This window comes from Rhinoraja longicauda, chromosome 9, assembly GCF_053455715.1.
Source record: "Rhinoraja longicauda isolate Sanriku21f chromosome 9, sRhiLon1.1, whole genome shotgun sequence".
Lineage (NCBI taxonomy): Eukaryota > Metazoa > Chordata > Chondrichthyes > Rajiformes > Arhynchobatidae > Rhinoraja > Rhinoraja longicauda.
The window spans coordinates 38,045,841-38,063,846 of NC_135961.1; the positions used below are offsets into that span (position 1 = coordinate 38,045,841).

At 44.6% G+C, this 18,006-nt stretch overlaps 1 protein-coding gene across 1 annotated transcript in view; it reads left to right on the forward strand.

Annotated features, from left to right (window-relative positions):
• igf2r (insulin-like growth factor 2 receptor) overlaps positions 1–18,006 on the forward strand; it is a 137,261-nt gene that overhangs the window by 75,456 nt on the left and 43,799 nt on the right. The window contains exons 22-24 of the mRNA XM_078405195.1: positions 4,585–4,756; positions 13,037–13,207; positions 16,574–16,717. Coding sequence (XP_078261321.1) covers positions 4,585–4,756; positions 13,037–13,207; positions 16,574–16,717 — 487 coding nt within the window. The remainder of the gene's footprint in view (positions 1–4,584; positions 4,757–13,036; positions 13,208–16,573; positions 16,718–18,006) is intronic.

Genomic DNA, 18,006 nt, shown 5'->3' on the forward strand with positions numbered 1-18,006 from the left:
GGGGGGAGGGATGGGGTGGGGGGAGGGGTGAGTAGGGGGAGTGGGAGGGGAGGGGAAGTAGGGGAGGGGAGGGTGCTAGACCAATGCAGGAGAGGCTTTGGGTCCACGGCTGCAGCACTGGCGGCACGGGGCAGTGGTGAGTGGTACCCTCTCCCCTTCCCTGTCCCCGCTTGCCCGCCCACGACCCCGGGAGTCACCCACGCTCGGCAATGGGCTTCGTCAGTAGGAGAGGGTTGCCGGGCCCACAGGATCGTCAGTTGTGGGAGGGTTGCCGCAGGAGAAGCCCGCAGGAGAGATTTGGACCCAATTGGTCCACCTCAGTCTTTTGCAATAGTTTTATGTTATCCTACAATCTCATTCACACCCAAGGGCTCTGTTTCAGAGGCCAATTAACCTACACACCCACACATCTTTAGGAAATCGGAGGTAGCTCATGCAATCATGGGGAGAACATACAACTGCACCAGAGGTCAGGATCGAACCCGAGTCTCTGACGCTGTGAGATGGCAGCTGTGTCATATAATTAAAACATGTCCAGAGTAGTACCATTGCAAATACAAGCAAATAATTTCACTCTGACTTGTCACATGTGACAATAAAGTATTCAGTTTAATTCAATGTTACCGGAATATTTCGTATAGCATAAAAGATACAATAGACAATAGACAATTGGTGCAGGAGTAGGCCATTCGGCTCTTCGAGCCAGCACCACCATTCAATGTGATTATGGCTGATCATTCTCAATCAGTACCCCGTTCCTGCCTTCTCCCCATACCCCCTGACTCCGCTATCCTTGAGCTCTATCTAGCTCTCTCTTGAATGTATTCAGAGAATTGGCCTCCACTGCCTTCTGAGGCAGAGAATTTCACAGATTCACAACTCTCTGACTGAAAAAGGTTTTTCCTCATCTCTGTTCTTAATGGCCTACCCCTTATTCTTAAACTATGGCCCCTGGTTCTGGATGCCACCAACATTGGGAACATGTTTCCTGCCTCTAACGTGTCCAACCCCTTAATCTTATGTTTCGATAAGATCCCCACACATCCTTCTAAATTCCAGTGTATACAAGCTTAGCTGCTCCAGTCTTTCAACATACGACAGTCCCGCCATTCCGGGAATTAACCTAGTAAACCTACCCTGCACGCCCTCAATAGCAAGAATATCCTTCCTCAAATTTGGAGACCAAAACTGCACACAGTACTCCAGGTGCGGTCTCACTAGGGCCCTGTACAACTGCAGAAGGACCTCTTTGCTCCTATACTCAACTCCTCTTGTTATGAAGGCCAACATCCCATTGGCTTTCTTCACTGCCTGCTGTACCTGCATGCTTCCTTTCAGTGACTGGTGCACTAGGACACCCAGATCTCGTTGTACGTCCCCTTTTCTAACTTGACACCATTCAGATAATAATCTGCCTTCCTATTCTTACCACCAAAGTGGATAACCTCACACTTATCCACATTAAACTGCATCTGCCATGCATCCTCCCACTCACACAACCTGTCCAAGTCACCCTGCAACCTTATAGCATCTTCCTCATAGTTCACACTACCACCCAGCTTTGTATCATCTGCAAATTTGCTAATGGTACTTTTAATCCCACCATCCAAGTCATTAATGTATATTGTAAATAGCTGCGGTCCCAGCACCAAGCCTTGCGGTACCCCACTAGTCACTGCCTGCCATTCTGAAAGGGACCCATTTATCCCCACTCTTTGCTTTCTGTCTGTCAACCAATTTTCTATCCATATCAGTACCCTACCTCCATTACCATGTGCTCTAATTTTGCCCACTAATCTCCAATGTGGGACCTTGTCGAAGGCTTTCTGAAAGTCCAGGTACACCACATTGACCGGCTCTCCCCTATCAATTTTCCTAATTACAGCCTCAAAAAATTCCAGAAGATTAGTCAAGCATGATTTCCCCTTCGTAAATCCATGCTGACTCGGAACGATCCTGTTACTACTATCCAACTGCTGTGCAATTTCTTCTTTTATAATTGACTCCAGCATCTTCCCCACCACTGATGTCAGACTAACTGGCCTATAATTTCCTGTTTTCTCTCTCCCTCCTTTCTTAAAAAGTGGGATAACATTAGCTCCCCTCCAATCCACAGGAACTGATCCTGAATCTATAGAACTGGAACTATAGAATCTAAGTGCTGGAGTAACTCGGCAGGTCAGGCAGCACCTCTGGAGACCATGAATATGTAGTGTTTTTGGTCGGGACCCTTCCTCAGATTATAGCAGATGTGGTGCTGAATATTGTATCTATTCCTTGGGCCTCAATAACAAGTCCTGAGAGTATTCATGCATCTTTCCAAGAAAGGGGCATCAAATGGACATTTTCCAATTTACTCATCTAACACAACTGTTTCTATCCTTCCTAACAATTACTGTATGACTTGACACTTGGCTTTAAGACTGGTCTAATATATTCCTACCATTTCAGGAGCGTCTTTCTCAAGTCTGTGACTCCTCATGTAATGCGTTTAGAATTTAGAGCTGTTAACTGAAATTATGCTCAATAGACAAGCATATTATTTATTTAGTTTATTTGTCATTCCAGTCATAGAAACATAGAAAATAGGTGCAGGAGTAGGCCATTCGGCCCTTCGAGCCCGCACCGCCATTCAATATGATCATGGCTGATCATCCAGCTCAGTAGCCTGTACCTGCCTTCTCTCCATAACCCCTGATCCCTTTAGCAAAAAGGGCCACATCTAACTCCCTCTTAAATATAGCCAATGAACTGGCCTCAACTACCTTCTGTGGCAGAGAGTACCACAGACTCACCACTCTCTGTGTGAAGAAATGTTTTCTCATCTCGGTCCTCAAAGACTTCCCCCTTATCCTTAAGCTGTGACCCCTGGTTCTGGACTCCCCCAACATCGGGAACAATCTTCCCGCATCTAGCCTCTCCAACCCCTTAAGAATTTTATATGTTTCTATAAGATCCCCCCTCAGTCTTCTAAATTCCAGCGAGTACAAGCCCAGTCTATCCAGTCTTTCCTCATATGCAAGTCCCGCCATCCCAGGGATTAATCTGGTGAACCTTCTCTGTACTCCCTCTAAGGCAAGAACGTCTTTCCTCAGGTTAGGAGACCAAAACTGCACACAATACTCCAGGTGCGGTCTCACCAAGGCCCTGTACAACTGCAGCAGAACCTCCCTGCTCCTAAACTCAAATCCTCTTGCTACGAATGCCAACATACCATTCGCTTTCTTCACTGCCTGCTGCACCTGCATGCTTGCTTTCAATGACTGGTGCACCATGACACCCAGGTCACTTTGCATCTCCCCTTCTCCCAATCGGTCACCATTCAGGTAATACTCTGCTTTCCTGTTCTTGTCGCCAAAGTGGATAACCTCACATTTATCCACATTATATTGCATCTGCCATGCATTTGCCCACTCGCCTAATCTATCCAAGTCACTCTGCAGCCTCCTCGCAGCTAACACTGCCACCCAGCTTCGTGTCATCCGCAAACTTAGAGATGTTGCATTCAATTCCCTCGTCCAAATCATTAATATACACTGTAAATAACTGGGGTCCCAGCACTGAGCCTTGCAGTACCCCACTAGTCACTGCCTGCCATTCCGAAAAGGACCCGTTTATTCCTACTCTTTGCTTCCTGTCCGCCAACCAATTTTCTATCCACCTCAAAACTGAACCCTCAATACCGTGTGCTTTAAGTTTGTACACCAATCTCCTATGTGGGACCTTGTCGAAGGCCTTCTGAAAGTCCAGATATAACACATCGACTGGTTCTCCCTTATCCACTCTACTAGTTACATCTTCGAAAAATTCTATAAGATTCGTCAGACATGATTTGCCTTTGGTAAATCCATGCTGACTTTGTCCGATGATTTCACCACTTTCCAAATGTGATGCTATCACATCTTTAATAACTGACTCTAGCATTTTCCCCACTACTGATGTTAGGCTAACTGGTCTATAATTCCCCTTACAGATCATGCAACAAATGGGACGAAACAGTGCCACTGGGGGCCATAGTGCAATACAAATGCAAAACATATAGATGGGATGGCAGTGCAGTACAATACAATACAGTACAATACAATTAGACAGTGCAATACAATACAATACATATAGACAGGGGATTAAAGCATGTAAACGGTAAAAGGTAAAGCATTTAACCTAGAGTTTAAAGCATGTAAACGGTGAATTTAAAACCATCAATGAGAGCAGGTAAATTATTGATTGCACATTAAATGAGATTATAAAGTGCAGAGTGCTAGGTGAGGTGCTCAACCCCCCCCCCCCCCCCCCCCCCCCCCCGGAGTCAGGTGGGGCAGTTCAGTAGACGAACAGCCTGAGGGAAAACGCTGTTCCTGAACCTGGTGGCTAACGTGTATGTCAGAACGATGATTGGCCCTCATTTCTGACACTGGACCCCGGTGTGTTCACACCACCCCCCCCCCCCCCCCCCCCAAAGTAGTTTAATGGTGCAAACTGGTGGATTTGGACTTTTAATGTATGATCCATTTTTTAAAAATCTTTTGTGGGATTAATGTATTTTCACTTTTTAAATGCATGTCTTTTCATGCCCTTCTTTTAAAGCTCAACATCTGTGCTGGATTGGCTGAATGTGGTAAAATAGAAAACAAGACAGCCACCGGATGTGAAATGCATGATCAGAGCCCAGTACGCCCAGTCGGATTGGAAACAGCGCTTCAGGTTTCTGATGGTCTCGTAACACTTACGTACAAAGGCAGCATGTTGGTGGAGTCAGGTAAGGCCACAATCGGCGGTTGGGCTAGTATACAGTACTGAAGTGGGCCATTCTGCCCCAGTGGTCCATGCCGACCTTCAAACCTAAATGGCATCTTTCCCTTTAGGTGAACCAGCTGCAATTCACCAGAGTTCAACTTGAATAAGTGGTTCTGCCCCTCAAGCCTGCCTTGCTACTCCATAGGATTGTGGCTGATTTGACATTCAACTGGTCCACCTTTATGCCTTTCCCCATAACACTTGATTCCCTCACTGGTTGGAAATCTGTCTCTGCCTCAAGGAAGCAAGGAAGTTTGTCTACAACAGAATATAGATCAAATGGAAAGTTGGGCAGAGTGTTGGCAGATGGAGTTTAATCTCAGCCAGTGTCAGGTCATACATTTAGGGAAGTCAAATGAGGGAAGGATAGATACAACAAATGGAAGGCACCAAGGAATGCTTATGAGCAGAGGTACCTGTTGTAGATCAGAAAGAATTATTCATAATAATAAAAAAATATACATAAAACAAAAAAGCAGCACAGAAGCTTAGTGTCTATTCATTCAATAGTGTCATACGTGGATATCTTGGGGACAATGTCTGTATTTCTCTGAAAGTGGCCTCACGGTGATAGATGGGTTGGTGAAGAAGGCATGTGACATGTGTGCCTTCATGGATCAGGACATAGAATATAAACATTGAGAAGATATGTTGCAGCTTTACAAAATATTGGTGAGTCTGCGCTTGAAGTGTGGTGTCTGGTTCTGTTTTCCACACTGTATAACGGGTGTAGTTGTGCTGGAGATACAGAGGAGGTACAGCAAAGTGTTGCTGGCATTTGGAGGACTTTAGTTGCAGAGACAGATCAGATAGACTGGCCCTATTTTCCGTGGAGCAAAGGAAGGTGAGAAATGACTTGATGGAGGCGTATAAATCAGCAGCAATCAGCAGCAGTAGCAGCAATCAGCAGCATCAATCAGCAGCATGGCAGCAATCAGCAGCAGTGGCAGCAATCAGCAGCCTGGCAGCAATCAGCAGCAGTGGCAGCAATCAGCAGCAGGCAGCAATCAGCAGCAGCAGGCAGCAATCAGCAGCAGCAATCGGCAGCAGCAGAGTAGCAATCGGCAGCAGCAGCAGCAGAGTAGCAATCGGCAGCAGCAGCAGCAGCAGCAGAGTAACAATCGGCAGCAGCAGCAGCAGCAGCAGCAGCAGCAGCAGAGTAGCAATCGGCAGCAGCAGCAGCAGAGTAGCAATCGGCAGCAGCAGTAGCAGCAATCAGTGTGCGTGTGAGAGAGAGCAGAGACCGTAGTATTGTGTGGGGATAGAACTGTGTGATCTCCCGGACAAGTTCGATCGCCTAGCTTGGGGTTGGAGAGGAATTTCCCGAATTTTTTTTCTCAAATTGGCCTGGGTTTTTTATCCGGTTTTTCGCCTCTCCCAGGAGATCACTCAGTTCTTTTGGGTGGGCGGTTGGAGCGGTTGGAGTAGCGTCCGGGCAGTAGTTTTTGGAAACCGAGCAGGAGGCTTTGTTCTTACAGAGGCCCAGGAGCGGTTGGAGCAGACCACTCTGCAACGTTCCCAGTTAAGGGGGAGTATGAGTGCTAGGGCAGTTTATTGTTCTGGGTGTCGGATGTGGGGAATCTGGGAGTCTGATAGTCTTCCAGACATCCATATCTGCGCCAGGTGCGACGAGATGCGGCTCCTAAAGGACCGTATTAGGAACCTGGAGCGGCAGATTGATGACCTCCGTCTGGTCAGGGAGAGTGAGGAGGTTATAGAGAGGAGTTTTAGAGAGGTGGTCACTCCAAGACCACGGGAGGTAGACAAGTGGGTCACGGTTAGGGAGGGCAAGGAGCAGAGGCAGGGACTAGAGAGTGCCCCAGTGGATGTACCCCGTGGCAATAAATACTCCTGTTTAGGTACTGTTGGGGAGTACAGCCTACCTGGGGGCAGTGACGGCGCCCGGGCCTCTGGCACGGAGTCCGGCCCTGTTGCTCAGAAGGGTAGGGAAAGGAAGAAGAGAGCGATAGTGATAGGGGACTCTATAGTGAGGGGGTCAGATAGGCGATTCTGTGGACGCAGTCGGGAGACCCGGATGGTAGTTTGCCTCCCTGGTGCCAGTGTCCGGGATGTATCTGAACGTGTCCAAGATATCCTGAAAAGGGAGGGAGAGGAGCCAGAGGTCGTGGTACATATAGGTACCAACAATATAGGTAGGATAAGGGAAGAGGTCCTGAAAGGAGAATTTAGGGGGCTAGGAAGAGAGTTTTAAAAAAAGGACTTCCAAAGTGATAATCTCAGGCTTACTGCCTGTGCCACGCGATAGTGAGAATAGGAATGGAGTGAGGTGGAGGATAAATACGTGGCTGAGGGACTGGTGCAGGGAGCAGGGATTCAAGTTTCTGGATCATTGGGACCTCTTCTGGGGGAAGTACGACCTGTACAAAAAGGACGGGTTGCATCTGAACCTGAGGGGAATCAATATCCTGGCGGGGAGATTTGCTAAGGTAATTGCGGAGACTTTAAATTAGTACGGTTGGGAGGAGGGACTCAAACACAGATAGCTAATAGGCAGTGTGTGAGGCAGGAGGCAGAAAAGGGAAACACTCAGACCCAATATGTAGGAGAGAAAGTGAAAAGAAATAAACTGAGAATAAGAAATGATGAGTCCCTTAAATGTGTATATTTTAATGCTAGGAGCATTGTAAGAAAGGTGGATGAGCTTTGAGCCTGGATTGACATCTGGAAGTATGATGTTGTGGCGATCAGTGAAACATGGTTGCAGGAGGGTTGCGATTGACAATTAAATATTCCAGGATTTCATTGTTTTAGATGTGATAGAATCGGAGGGGCAAGAGGTGGGGGTGTTGCATTGCTTGTCAGGGAGGATATCACAGCAGTACTTTGGCAGGACAGACTAGAAGGCTCGATTAGGGAGGCTGTTTGGGTGGAACTCAGAAATGAGAAAGGTTTAGCAACACTTATAGGGGTGTATTATAGACCGCCAAATAGGGAACGAGAATTGGAAGAGCAAATATGTAAGGAGATAGCAGATATTAGTAGTAAGCACAGAGTGGTGATTGTGGGTGATTTCAATTTTCCGTACATAGACTGGGAATCACATTCTGTTAAAGGGCTGGATGGTTTGGAGTTTGTAAAATGTGTGCAGGATAGTTTTTTGCAGCAATACGTATAGTTACCTACCAGAGAAGGGGCAGTGTTGGACCTCCTGTTAGGAAATGAGACGGGTCAGGTGACGGAGGTATGTGTTGAGGAGCACTTTGGGTCTTGTGATCACAATGCCATTAGTTTCAATATAATTATGGAGAAGGTCAAATTTGGACCAAGGGTTGAGATTTTGGATTGGAGAAAGGCTAATTTTGAGGAGATGAGAAAGGATTTAAAAGGAGTGAAATGGGACATTTTCTTTTATGAAAAGGATATAATAGAGAAATGGAGGATATTTAAAGGTGAAATTTTGTGAGTACAGTCTTTATGTCCCTGTTCGGTGGAAAGGAAAGAATAATAATTTGAAAGAGCCGTGGTTTTCCAGGGAAATTGGACACTTGGTTCGGAAAAAGAGGGAGATATACAATAAATATAAGCGGCAGGGAGTAAATGAGGTTCTTGAGGAATATAAAGAATGTAAAAGGAATCTTAAGAAGGAAATTAGAAAAGCGAAAAAGAGATATGAGGTTGCTTTGGCAAGTAATGTAAAAGTAAACCCCAAGGGGTTCTACAGATATGTCAATAGCAAAAGGATAGTGAGGGATAAAATTGGTCCATTGGAGAGTCAGAGTGGACAGCTATGTGCTGAGCCGGAAGAAATGGGGGAGATATTAAACAATTTATTTTCTTCGGTATTCACCGAGGAGAAGGATATTGAATTATGTGAGGTAAGCGAAACAAGTAGTGTAGTGATGGAAATTATGATGATCAAAGAAGAGGAGGTTCGGACACTTTTGAAAAATATAAAAGTGGATAAGTCTCCAGGACCTGATAGGATATTCCCTAGGACATTGAGGGAAGTTAGTGCAGAAATAGCAGGGGCTATGACGGAAATATTTCAAACGTCATTAGAAACGGGGATGGTGCCGGAAGATTGGCACATTGCGCATGTTGTGCCTTTGTTTAAAAAAGGTTCTAAAAGTAAACCTAGCAATTATAGACCTGTTAGTTTGACGTCTGTGGTGGGAAAATTAATGGAAAAGATACTTAGGGACAATATATATATAATCACATGGATAAACAAGGCCTGATTAGAAACAGTCAACATGGATTTGTGCCTGGAAGGTCATGTTTGACTAATCTTTTTGAATTTTTTGAAGAGGTTACCAGGGAAATTGATAAGGGCAAGGCTGTGGATGTTGTCTATATGGACTTCAGTAAGGCATTTGACAAGGTTCCACATGGAAGGTTGATTAAGAAGGTTAAATCGTTGGGTATTAATAGTGAGGTTGCAAGATGGATTCAACAATGGCTGAATGGGAGATACTGTAATGGGTAATGGTTGACAATTGTATGTCAGGTTGGAGGCCAGTGTCTAGTGAAGTACCCCAAGGATCTGTGTTGGGTCCACTGTTGTTTGTCATTTACATTAATGATCTGGATGATGGTGTGGCAAATTGGATTAGTAAGTATGCAGATGATACTAAGATAGGTGGTGTAGTTAATAATGAAGTAGATTTTCAAAGTCTACAGAGAGACTTGGGCCTTTTGGAAGGGTGGGCTGAAAGATGGCAGATGGAGTTTAATGCTGATAAGTGTGAGGTGCTGCATTTTGGTAGGACAAATCAAAATAGGACGTACAGGGTAAATGGTAGGGAATTGAGGAATGCAGTGGAACAGAGGGATCTGGGAATAACTGTGCATTGTTCACTGAAGGTGTAATCTCATGTGGATAGGGTGGTGAAGAAGGCGTTTGGTATGCTTGCCTTTATAAATCAGAGCATCGAATATAGAAGTTGGGATGTAATGTTGAAATTGTACAGGGCATTGGTGAGGCCGAATCTGGAGTATGGTGTGCAGTTCTGGTCGCCAAATTATAGGAAGGATGTCGACAAAATGGAGAGGGTACAGAGGAGATTTACTAGAATGTTGCCTGGGTTTCAGCACTTAAGCTACAGAGAGAGGTTGAACAGGTTGGGTCTTTATTCTTTGGAGCGTAGAAGGTTGAGGGGGGACTTGATAGAGGTTTTAAAAATTTTAAGAGGGACGGACAGAGTTGACGTGGGTAGGCTTTTCCCTTTGAGAGTGGGGAAGATTCCAACAAGGGGACATAACTTCAGAATTAAGGGACAAAAGTTTAGGGGTAACATGAGGGGTAACTTCTTTACTCAGAGGGTGGTGGCTGTGTGGAATGAGCTTCCGGTGGAAGTGGTGGAGGCAGGCTCGATTTTATTATTTAAGAGTAAATTGGATAGGTATATGGATAGGAGGGGATTGGAGGGTTATGGTCTGAGAGCAGGTAGATGAGACTAGGTCAGAGAAAGTGGTCACCGTGGACTGGTAGGGCCGAACGGGCCTGTTTCCTTGCTGTAATTGTTATATGGTTATAAAATTATAAATGGCACGGATATTGTAGGTAGTCAGAATCTTATTCACATGACGGGGTATACAGAGTCAAGGGTGTTTAATTCTCATATGTACCAACAACACAACAATGAAGTTCTCACTTGCATAATAGGCATGCAACAGAATACACATAATATACAATATACGAAAATTCAATATATTAATAACTCCAATACGAATGTAAAAAAGCCCAAAGTCCTTAGTTGAAAGACGAGGACATAGGTTTAAGGTGAGAGGAACGAGTTTTAAATGGGGCCTTTTAGGTGCAAAGGGTGAAATAATTTCTCTTGATGGTTAATATCTGGAACTTGCTACCAGAGGTGGTGATGAAATTGCATATGATTACTGCGTTTGAGACGTTTAGTCATGCTCATGAGAGTCAAGATACAGAAGGATGTAGACACAAGGTGGGCAAAGGGCATTAGTGCAGGCAGGGCAAGGTGGTCGGTATGGACCTGGGGAGTGAATGATCTGTTTCTGTGATATAAACATAGCACAAAAAGTAAGGAAATTTGTGTTTGGTAGATTATTTCTTTGTTATCACAAAGCTTCTTGGCAATAAATCTTATACCGTTGGAAAGCATGTCTATTTCCCTTTTAAATGGTGCCACATTTGTAAGGAACAGGCATTTGTGGGATGAGCAGCAGAGCTGAGTATATGGGTTGCGCCCATGAAAAATTTGCCAAATCTTCTCTGCCAATGCCAAACAGCTTATTCTGCTGTTGCTATTGACTCTTGTTTTGAGCTTCTGGTACCCCCAGGTGCTGACAATCAGGTGCCTGATTGGCACCTGATTGGCAGCATCTGTGAGCATGGGCCCTGCTACAGTGGTCAGTAGGTGTCTGCTCCAAGAATCGGCATGCCACGTTTGGCTGATCTGGATAGGGCCCGTGCGATAGGGCACCTTCAAGCTGGTGTTCTGCAAAACCAAGTTGCGGCATTATTTGGAGTGAGCCCTAGTACCATCTCCAAAATGAAGGCCAAGTTCCATATAACGGGGGATGTCAGAGACAGGCCGCGAAGTGGGCGTCCCAAGAAGACGACACCCGAAGAAGACCGTTTCCTCACCCTGTCAGCACTTAGGAACCGTAGGCTGTCTTCTACAGATTTGCAGTCAAGGTTTGCAGGACGATATGGCCGACGGCTCTCTGCCCAGACAATTCGGAACAGACTGCACGCAGCCGATCTCCGGTCTCATAGGGCTGCCAGGAGGCCTGCCATGACTGCCCTTCACCGTCAGGCCCGTTTGCGCTGGTGTCGGCAACACGTGCACTGGAACCTGAACATGTGGAGGAACGTTATGTTCAGCGATGAGTCCAGATTCTGCCTACGGCAATTGGATCATAGGGTCAAAGTGTGGAGAAGACGCGGAGAACGCTATGCTGATTGCTGCACCGATAGAGTAACATCTTTTGGTGGAGGCAGTGTGATGGTGTGGGGCGGCATCTCCCTCACTGGAAAAACGAGGCTTGTCATCATTGGAGGCAATCTCAATGCAGAGAGATATCGAGATGAGATTCTGCAACCAGTGGCAATCCCATATCTCCACAGTCTGGGACCGAACTCTATCCTCCAAGATGACAATGCTCGCCCCCACAGAGCAGGGATTCTCAGAGACTACCTCCAGAATTTGGGAGTGGAGAGGATGGAATGGCCTGCCAGCAGTCCTGACCTCAACCCCATTGAACACTTGTGGGATCAGCTTGGGCGTGCTGTTCGTGCCAGAGTGACCAACACAACCATGTTGGCTGACTTGCGACAAATGCTGGTTGAAGAATGGGATGCCATCCCACAACAGTGTGTGACCAGGCTGGTGACCAGCATGAGGAGGAGGTGCCAGGCTGTTGTGGGTGTGTATGGCTCTTCCACACGCTACTGAGGCTCCTGTTTATTAAATGAATAAATTGTTAAATTGCCAATATGTCTTGTTTCTTCAGACTTCAATCATCCAATCCACCAAACAACACCGAACAAGAGTCAATGGCAGAATAAGCTGTTTGGCATTGGCAGAGAAGATTTGGCAGATTTTTCATGAGCGCAACCCACATACTCAGCTCTGCTGCTCATCCCACAAATGCATGTTCCTTACAAATGTGGCACCATTTAAAAGGGAAATAAACAGGCTTTCCAACGGTATAAGATTTATTGCCAAGAAGCATTGTTACAACAAAGAAATAATCTACCAAACACAAATTTCCTTACTTTTTGTGCTATGTTTATATCTTAATATAGAACAGTATAGCCAAAGAACAGCCCCCTTTGGTGCATAATGTCTGTGCCAAACATGATGTCACGACCATCTCTCATCTACCTACACATAATTGATATCCTTCCATTCCTTGCATATCCATATGCCCATCCAAAAGTCTCTTAAATGGTATCTGCCTCTACCAATAATCCTGGCAGCGCAATCCAGGCACTCACCACCTATGTATTATTTTAAATTATTACCCCACACATCTCCTTTAAACTTTGTCCCTCACCTTAAAGTTGTGCCCTCTAACATTGATTTTTCCACCCTGGGAATAAAGATTCTGTCTGTCTACCCTATCTAGGTCTCCCATCATTTTACATACTTCTATCATGTCTCCCCACAACCTCCGGCGTTCCAAAGAAAACAATCCAAACACTCTTGTGACTCTTTGAACTATTGTGACTCTTGTGACTATTTGATCTGCGATGCAAATCATTCCATAATTATTATTTTTTTAATTGTTTAATCTGCAGGATTATGGGACACATTTATTATTCGATTTGTCTGTGACACTAATTCGTATCCTGGAAAGCTTTCATTTCTGCGAGAAGAAATTGGGACCACGACACGCATCCACAACACCTTCTTTGAATTTTACACCTCGTTGGCTTGTTTACCAGCTCCAGTAGATTGTCTGGTCAGTGGTAAGTAAGTGACCTTTAACCCTTTCTAGTTAAGTCAGTCACACAGCTGTTTATGTACGCTCCAATCCTTTGTCAAGTGGATGCCGGATGTGGAGTTATAAATTCCTGCTCTGTTGAATTCCCAGTGCTTTTTGGGAAATGTCTCAATAAGATCAACCCATTTGAAGGTTTAGAAAGAGATGCAAGAAACTGCAGAAACTGGTTTACAAACAAGATACAAAATCAATTAACTAATAACCCCAAATCGAGTGCAAAATGTCCAATGTCCTTCAAGAACAGACACAAAATGCTGGAGCAACTCAGCCGGTCAGGCAGCATCCCTGGAGAACGTGGCTAGGTAATGTTTCGGATTGGGACCCTTCAGTCTGAGCATGGGTCCCTACCCAAAATGTCACCTTTCTATGTTCTCTAGAGCTGCCTCCTGACCTGCTGAGTTACTCCAGCACTTTGTGTCTTTCATTCCAAAATTTGTTAGCTGCCTGTTAAATTCACAACTGATAGAAAGGTGAGGTTGCTTTCCCTGAGTACCTCGGCACGGGTTGTAAGAGGGATGTGTTTTCCCACTCACTACATAAAATCCATCTTATGTAATTTAAGAATTATTTGTAGGGAGCATTTCTTCCCACTAATTGGTTTTGAAAATCACACTTGAAAGGGTCTTTTGAATTATTGCTGCTGTATACACCATATATGCTGGGCATTATCCCTTTAAGGTGCTAGGTGCTTTCATTGTTAGGCTGCATCTATGGAACTGATGTGCTACAATGCTGAGCAAAATTCTGCACTTTGTATCTTCCCCTTCACTCTATGTATTGTACTTGAGTTGAACTTGATTGTATTTACAGTATGTATGATATATGGCTTTTCACTATACCTCGGCAATAATAAACCTAAACTTAAAACCTGGTCCAAAAGCATTTTTCACCATACACAGCATCATGTGGGAGGAAAAGGAGTATTCAGCTCCACGAGTCTGCTCTGCTACTCCGATCTGACATTCGATGGGTGCACCTACCTGCCTTTCCCTGTAGCACTTGATTCCCTTACTGACTAGAAATCTCTCACTGTGGAAGAGATGCACCGCAATGCTGAGAACCATATTCTGCACTCTATCTTTCCCTTTGCTTTTTACTTAAGTTTGATTTGATTGTATTTATGTATCTTATCTGATTGGATAGCATGCAAAACATTGATTTTCACATTATCTTAGTACATATGACAAAACTAAAAAATAAATCCTTATTTGGCATTGTGAGGTAGCGATGAGTATGCTCAGTGTTTGTATTCATGAGTTATTTGACATTGTACAAGTGGGTTATGTAATTGAATTTTGCAAACATCCCATCTGCACGCACTGGTCCAGATTTTAAAAGGAAGGGCAATTGAATGCTATTAATATTTCATTGCACAACAGCAAACAATAAAACTTTTTAGACTTTAGTCCTACAGCACGGAAATGGGCCCTTTGGCCCATCGAGCCCACGCCAACCGCGATCACCCCAGACACTAACACTATTCCGACACACTAGGGACAATTTTCACAATTTTACTGAAGCCAATTAACCTTCAAATCTGCACGTCTTTGGAGTGTGGAAGGAAACCCGAGCACCCGGAGAAAACCCATGCAGTCACAGGGAGAACATACAAACTCCATATAGACAGCACCCGTAGTCAGGATCGAACCAGGGTGTTTGTCACTGTAAGGCACCAGCTCTACCACTGAGCTCCTGGGGAAAGACAGGGAAGCTTTTTACAGAGCATTTTGTGATTATAGAGCATCAATTTCAGAACAATGCCTTCTACAACATGTAGGGGAAATAAGTTTATTTCTACAGCACTAAGATGTGCAGATAGAAACGGAAGTAAATGATGAGACATTGAAAATGTAGTTTCAAATAAACCTCTGTTACTGAGAGTGTAAAGGAGTGAGGTTAGTAACTTTCCAGTGGCAGAAGAGCCCTTAGTTATCTGAATGAACAGCCTTCTCTATTTTAGTAAAACTCAACAAGTCTGGAAGAACTCAAGTCAGGCAACATCTGGGGGAAATGGATAGGCGACGCTTCGGGTTGGGACCATTCAGAGTTTGAAGACGGGTTCCGAGCTGAAACATCGCCTGTGCATTCTCCCTTCAGATACTACCTGACCTGCTAAATTACTCCAGTACTTTTGTGTTTTGCTAGAGTTTTCAGTATCTGTAAAGTTACTTGTGTCTCCAGAATTCCAAACTTATTGAGGCATGCTTAGTGGTTATCTAGTGAATGTGAGTACATTCAACCTTGCCTCGAGGTAATTGCATGAAAGAAGTTTATGGAGGAGCAAAACGATCAGAGATTTCCTGGTCATTCTTTTCACCTATTGTATGATATCAATTGAAGCTGCTCTCTGACGGACTCCATAATAATGGAGTGCATGTTTTTCCACTGTTAGCGGCACAGTGGCGTAGCGTAAAGCTGCTGCCTTACAGCGTCAGAGACCTCGGGTTTGATCTTGACTACAGGTTCCGTCAGTGCGGAATTTGTACATTCTCCATATGTTGAAAGACTGGAGCGACTAGGCTTGTATACACTGGAATTTAGAAGGATGAGAGGAAATCTTATCGAAACGTATAAGATTATTAAGGGGTTGGACACATTAGAGGCAGGAAACATGTTCCCAATGTTGGAGGAGTCCAGAACAAGGGGCCACAGTTTAAGAATAAGGGGTAGGCCATTTAGAACTGAGATGAGGAAAAACTTTTTCAGTCAGAGTAGTGAATCTGTGGAATTCTCTGCCTCAGAAGGCAGTGGAGGCCAATTCTCTGAATGCATTCAAGAGAGAGCTAGATAGAGCTCTTAAGGATAGCGGAGTCAGGGGGTACGGGGAGAAGGCAGGAACGGGGTACTGATTGAGAATGATCAGCCATGATCACATTGAATGGCGGTGCTTGCTCGAAGGGCCGAATGGCCTACTCCTGCACCTATTGGCTATTGTCCATGTGACCGTGTGGGTTTTCTCTGGGTGCTCCGGTTTCTTCCCACACTCCAAAGGCATACAGGTTTATAGGTTAATTGGCTTCTGTAATATTGTAAATTGTCTTTTGTGTGCAGGGTAGTGCTCGTGTATGGGATGATCGCTGGTTGTCGTGGACTTGGTGGGCCCGAGGGCCTGTTTCTGCACTGTATCTCTAAAGTTTAAAGTCTCATCAGATCATTGTATTACATCTGAATTGAAATGAAGCTTTGCTTTACTTACAAAAATCTGGTTTGTGCTTGTAATGGGAACATTAATACATTTGACAGTTGGGTTCCTCTGTGCTAACAATCTGCTGGCAAGGGAATGTTATTTCATTGGCATGTGCAGTGAGTTTTCTCTGTTGGACGGTTTCAGATATAGCCGGTAACGAATACGACCTGAGTGAGCTTGCAAAGGACAACGATCCTTGGATTGCCATCGACACAGCTGAAGATGGGAAGAAGCGTACATTTTATCTAAATGTCTGCAAACCTTTGCCTCCAGTAGATGGTTGTCCAGGTGAGCATAAACATCAGGTAGGCCAGTGAAGCTGACACGCAATCACTTCCAATGACACTTGGAGACACAGTCATACATCACGGAAGCAGGCCCTTCAGCCCAACTCATCCATGCTGAGACTTGTTCAATGGTACTCGATTGAACATAATCGTTAAGAATTTTTAATTATCATATATACTGAAAAATAACAATGGAATTCTTACTTGCAGCAGCATTACAGGTCTGGAAACACGGGTACTCAATAGATAACAATGTAACACACAAACAAAGTTCAGTAAATTAAGAAAAAACAATGTTAGTGGAAAACAAAGTCCCTAGTGCAACCAAGGCAGTTCGTGGTTCGAAGTTTAGTTGATGTCTTTAGTACCTTCAATCTACAATAACAAAAATAAACTTGTATTTAAAAATAAACTTATTTTTCTTGCAAATTTAGTGGATGGAAAGGAAGGTGGCGGGGGGGGGGGGGGGGGGTGGAAGAAAATAACTTTGTTACTGAGTCTGAAACACTCAAGCCCCTAATCCCACAGGCACAATGGTCTTTTATAATCCGATTTTTTTAATGGCATGAGGTTTCTCAGTACCGCAACTATTACGTATAAGCTGGAGTGCCTCTACCTTCCTCAAAATCCTGCCGCACTATTTCTAAAATGAACTTGAGCAATTTTTTTGTTTCTGGTTGGCTGATGTGCAGACAGACAATGCTACATTGAAAGCAGGGATGAATACCAGAGCGTGCAGTACTTGTCTTTGTCTCTTGTCGCTACCCTATCCAAGTGCCTCTGCAACAATGCTTGGCGGCTGCCATTCTTTAACAACAACACGCCAACCAGCCATCACAAGGTACACTAATACGATCCTACACACAAGGGAAATTTTAAAAACTTAAACTGAAGCCAATTTACCTACAAACCCGTACGTCTTTGGGATGTGGGAGGAAACCGGAGCACTCGGAAAAAACCCACGCAGAAACCGGGAGAACAAACTCTGTACAGACAGCATGGGTTTTCAAGATCGAACATGAATCTCTGGTGCTGTAAGGTAGCAATTCAACCACTGTGCCACCCATTTGTGGCTTATCCAACTGCAGTTTGCAGATATCTCCATTTCATACAAACAATTATCAGAAGGATGTTTCAGTTGTGTGAAAACCAATGAACTTTGAACAGTACAGCACAGCTCTTCGGCCCACAATGTCTGTGCCGAACATTATGCCAAGTCTTAACTGCCTGCACACAAGACATTTCCCTCCATTCCCTGAATAATCATGTGTCTTAAAGTCTGTTAAAGAC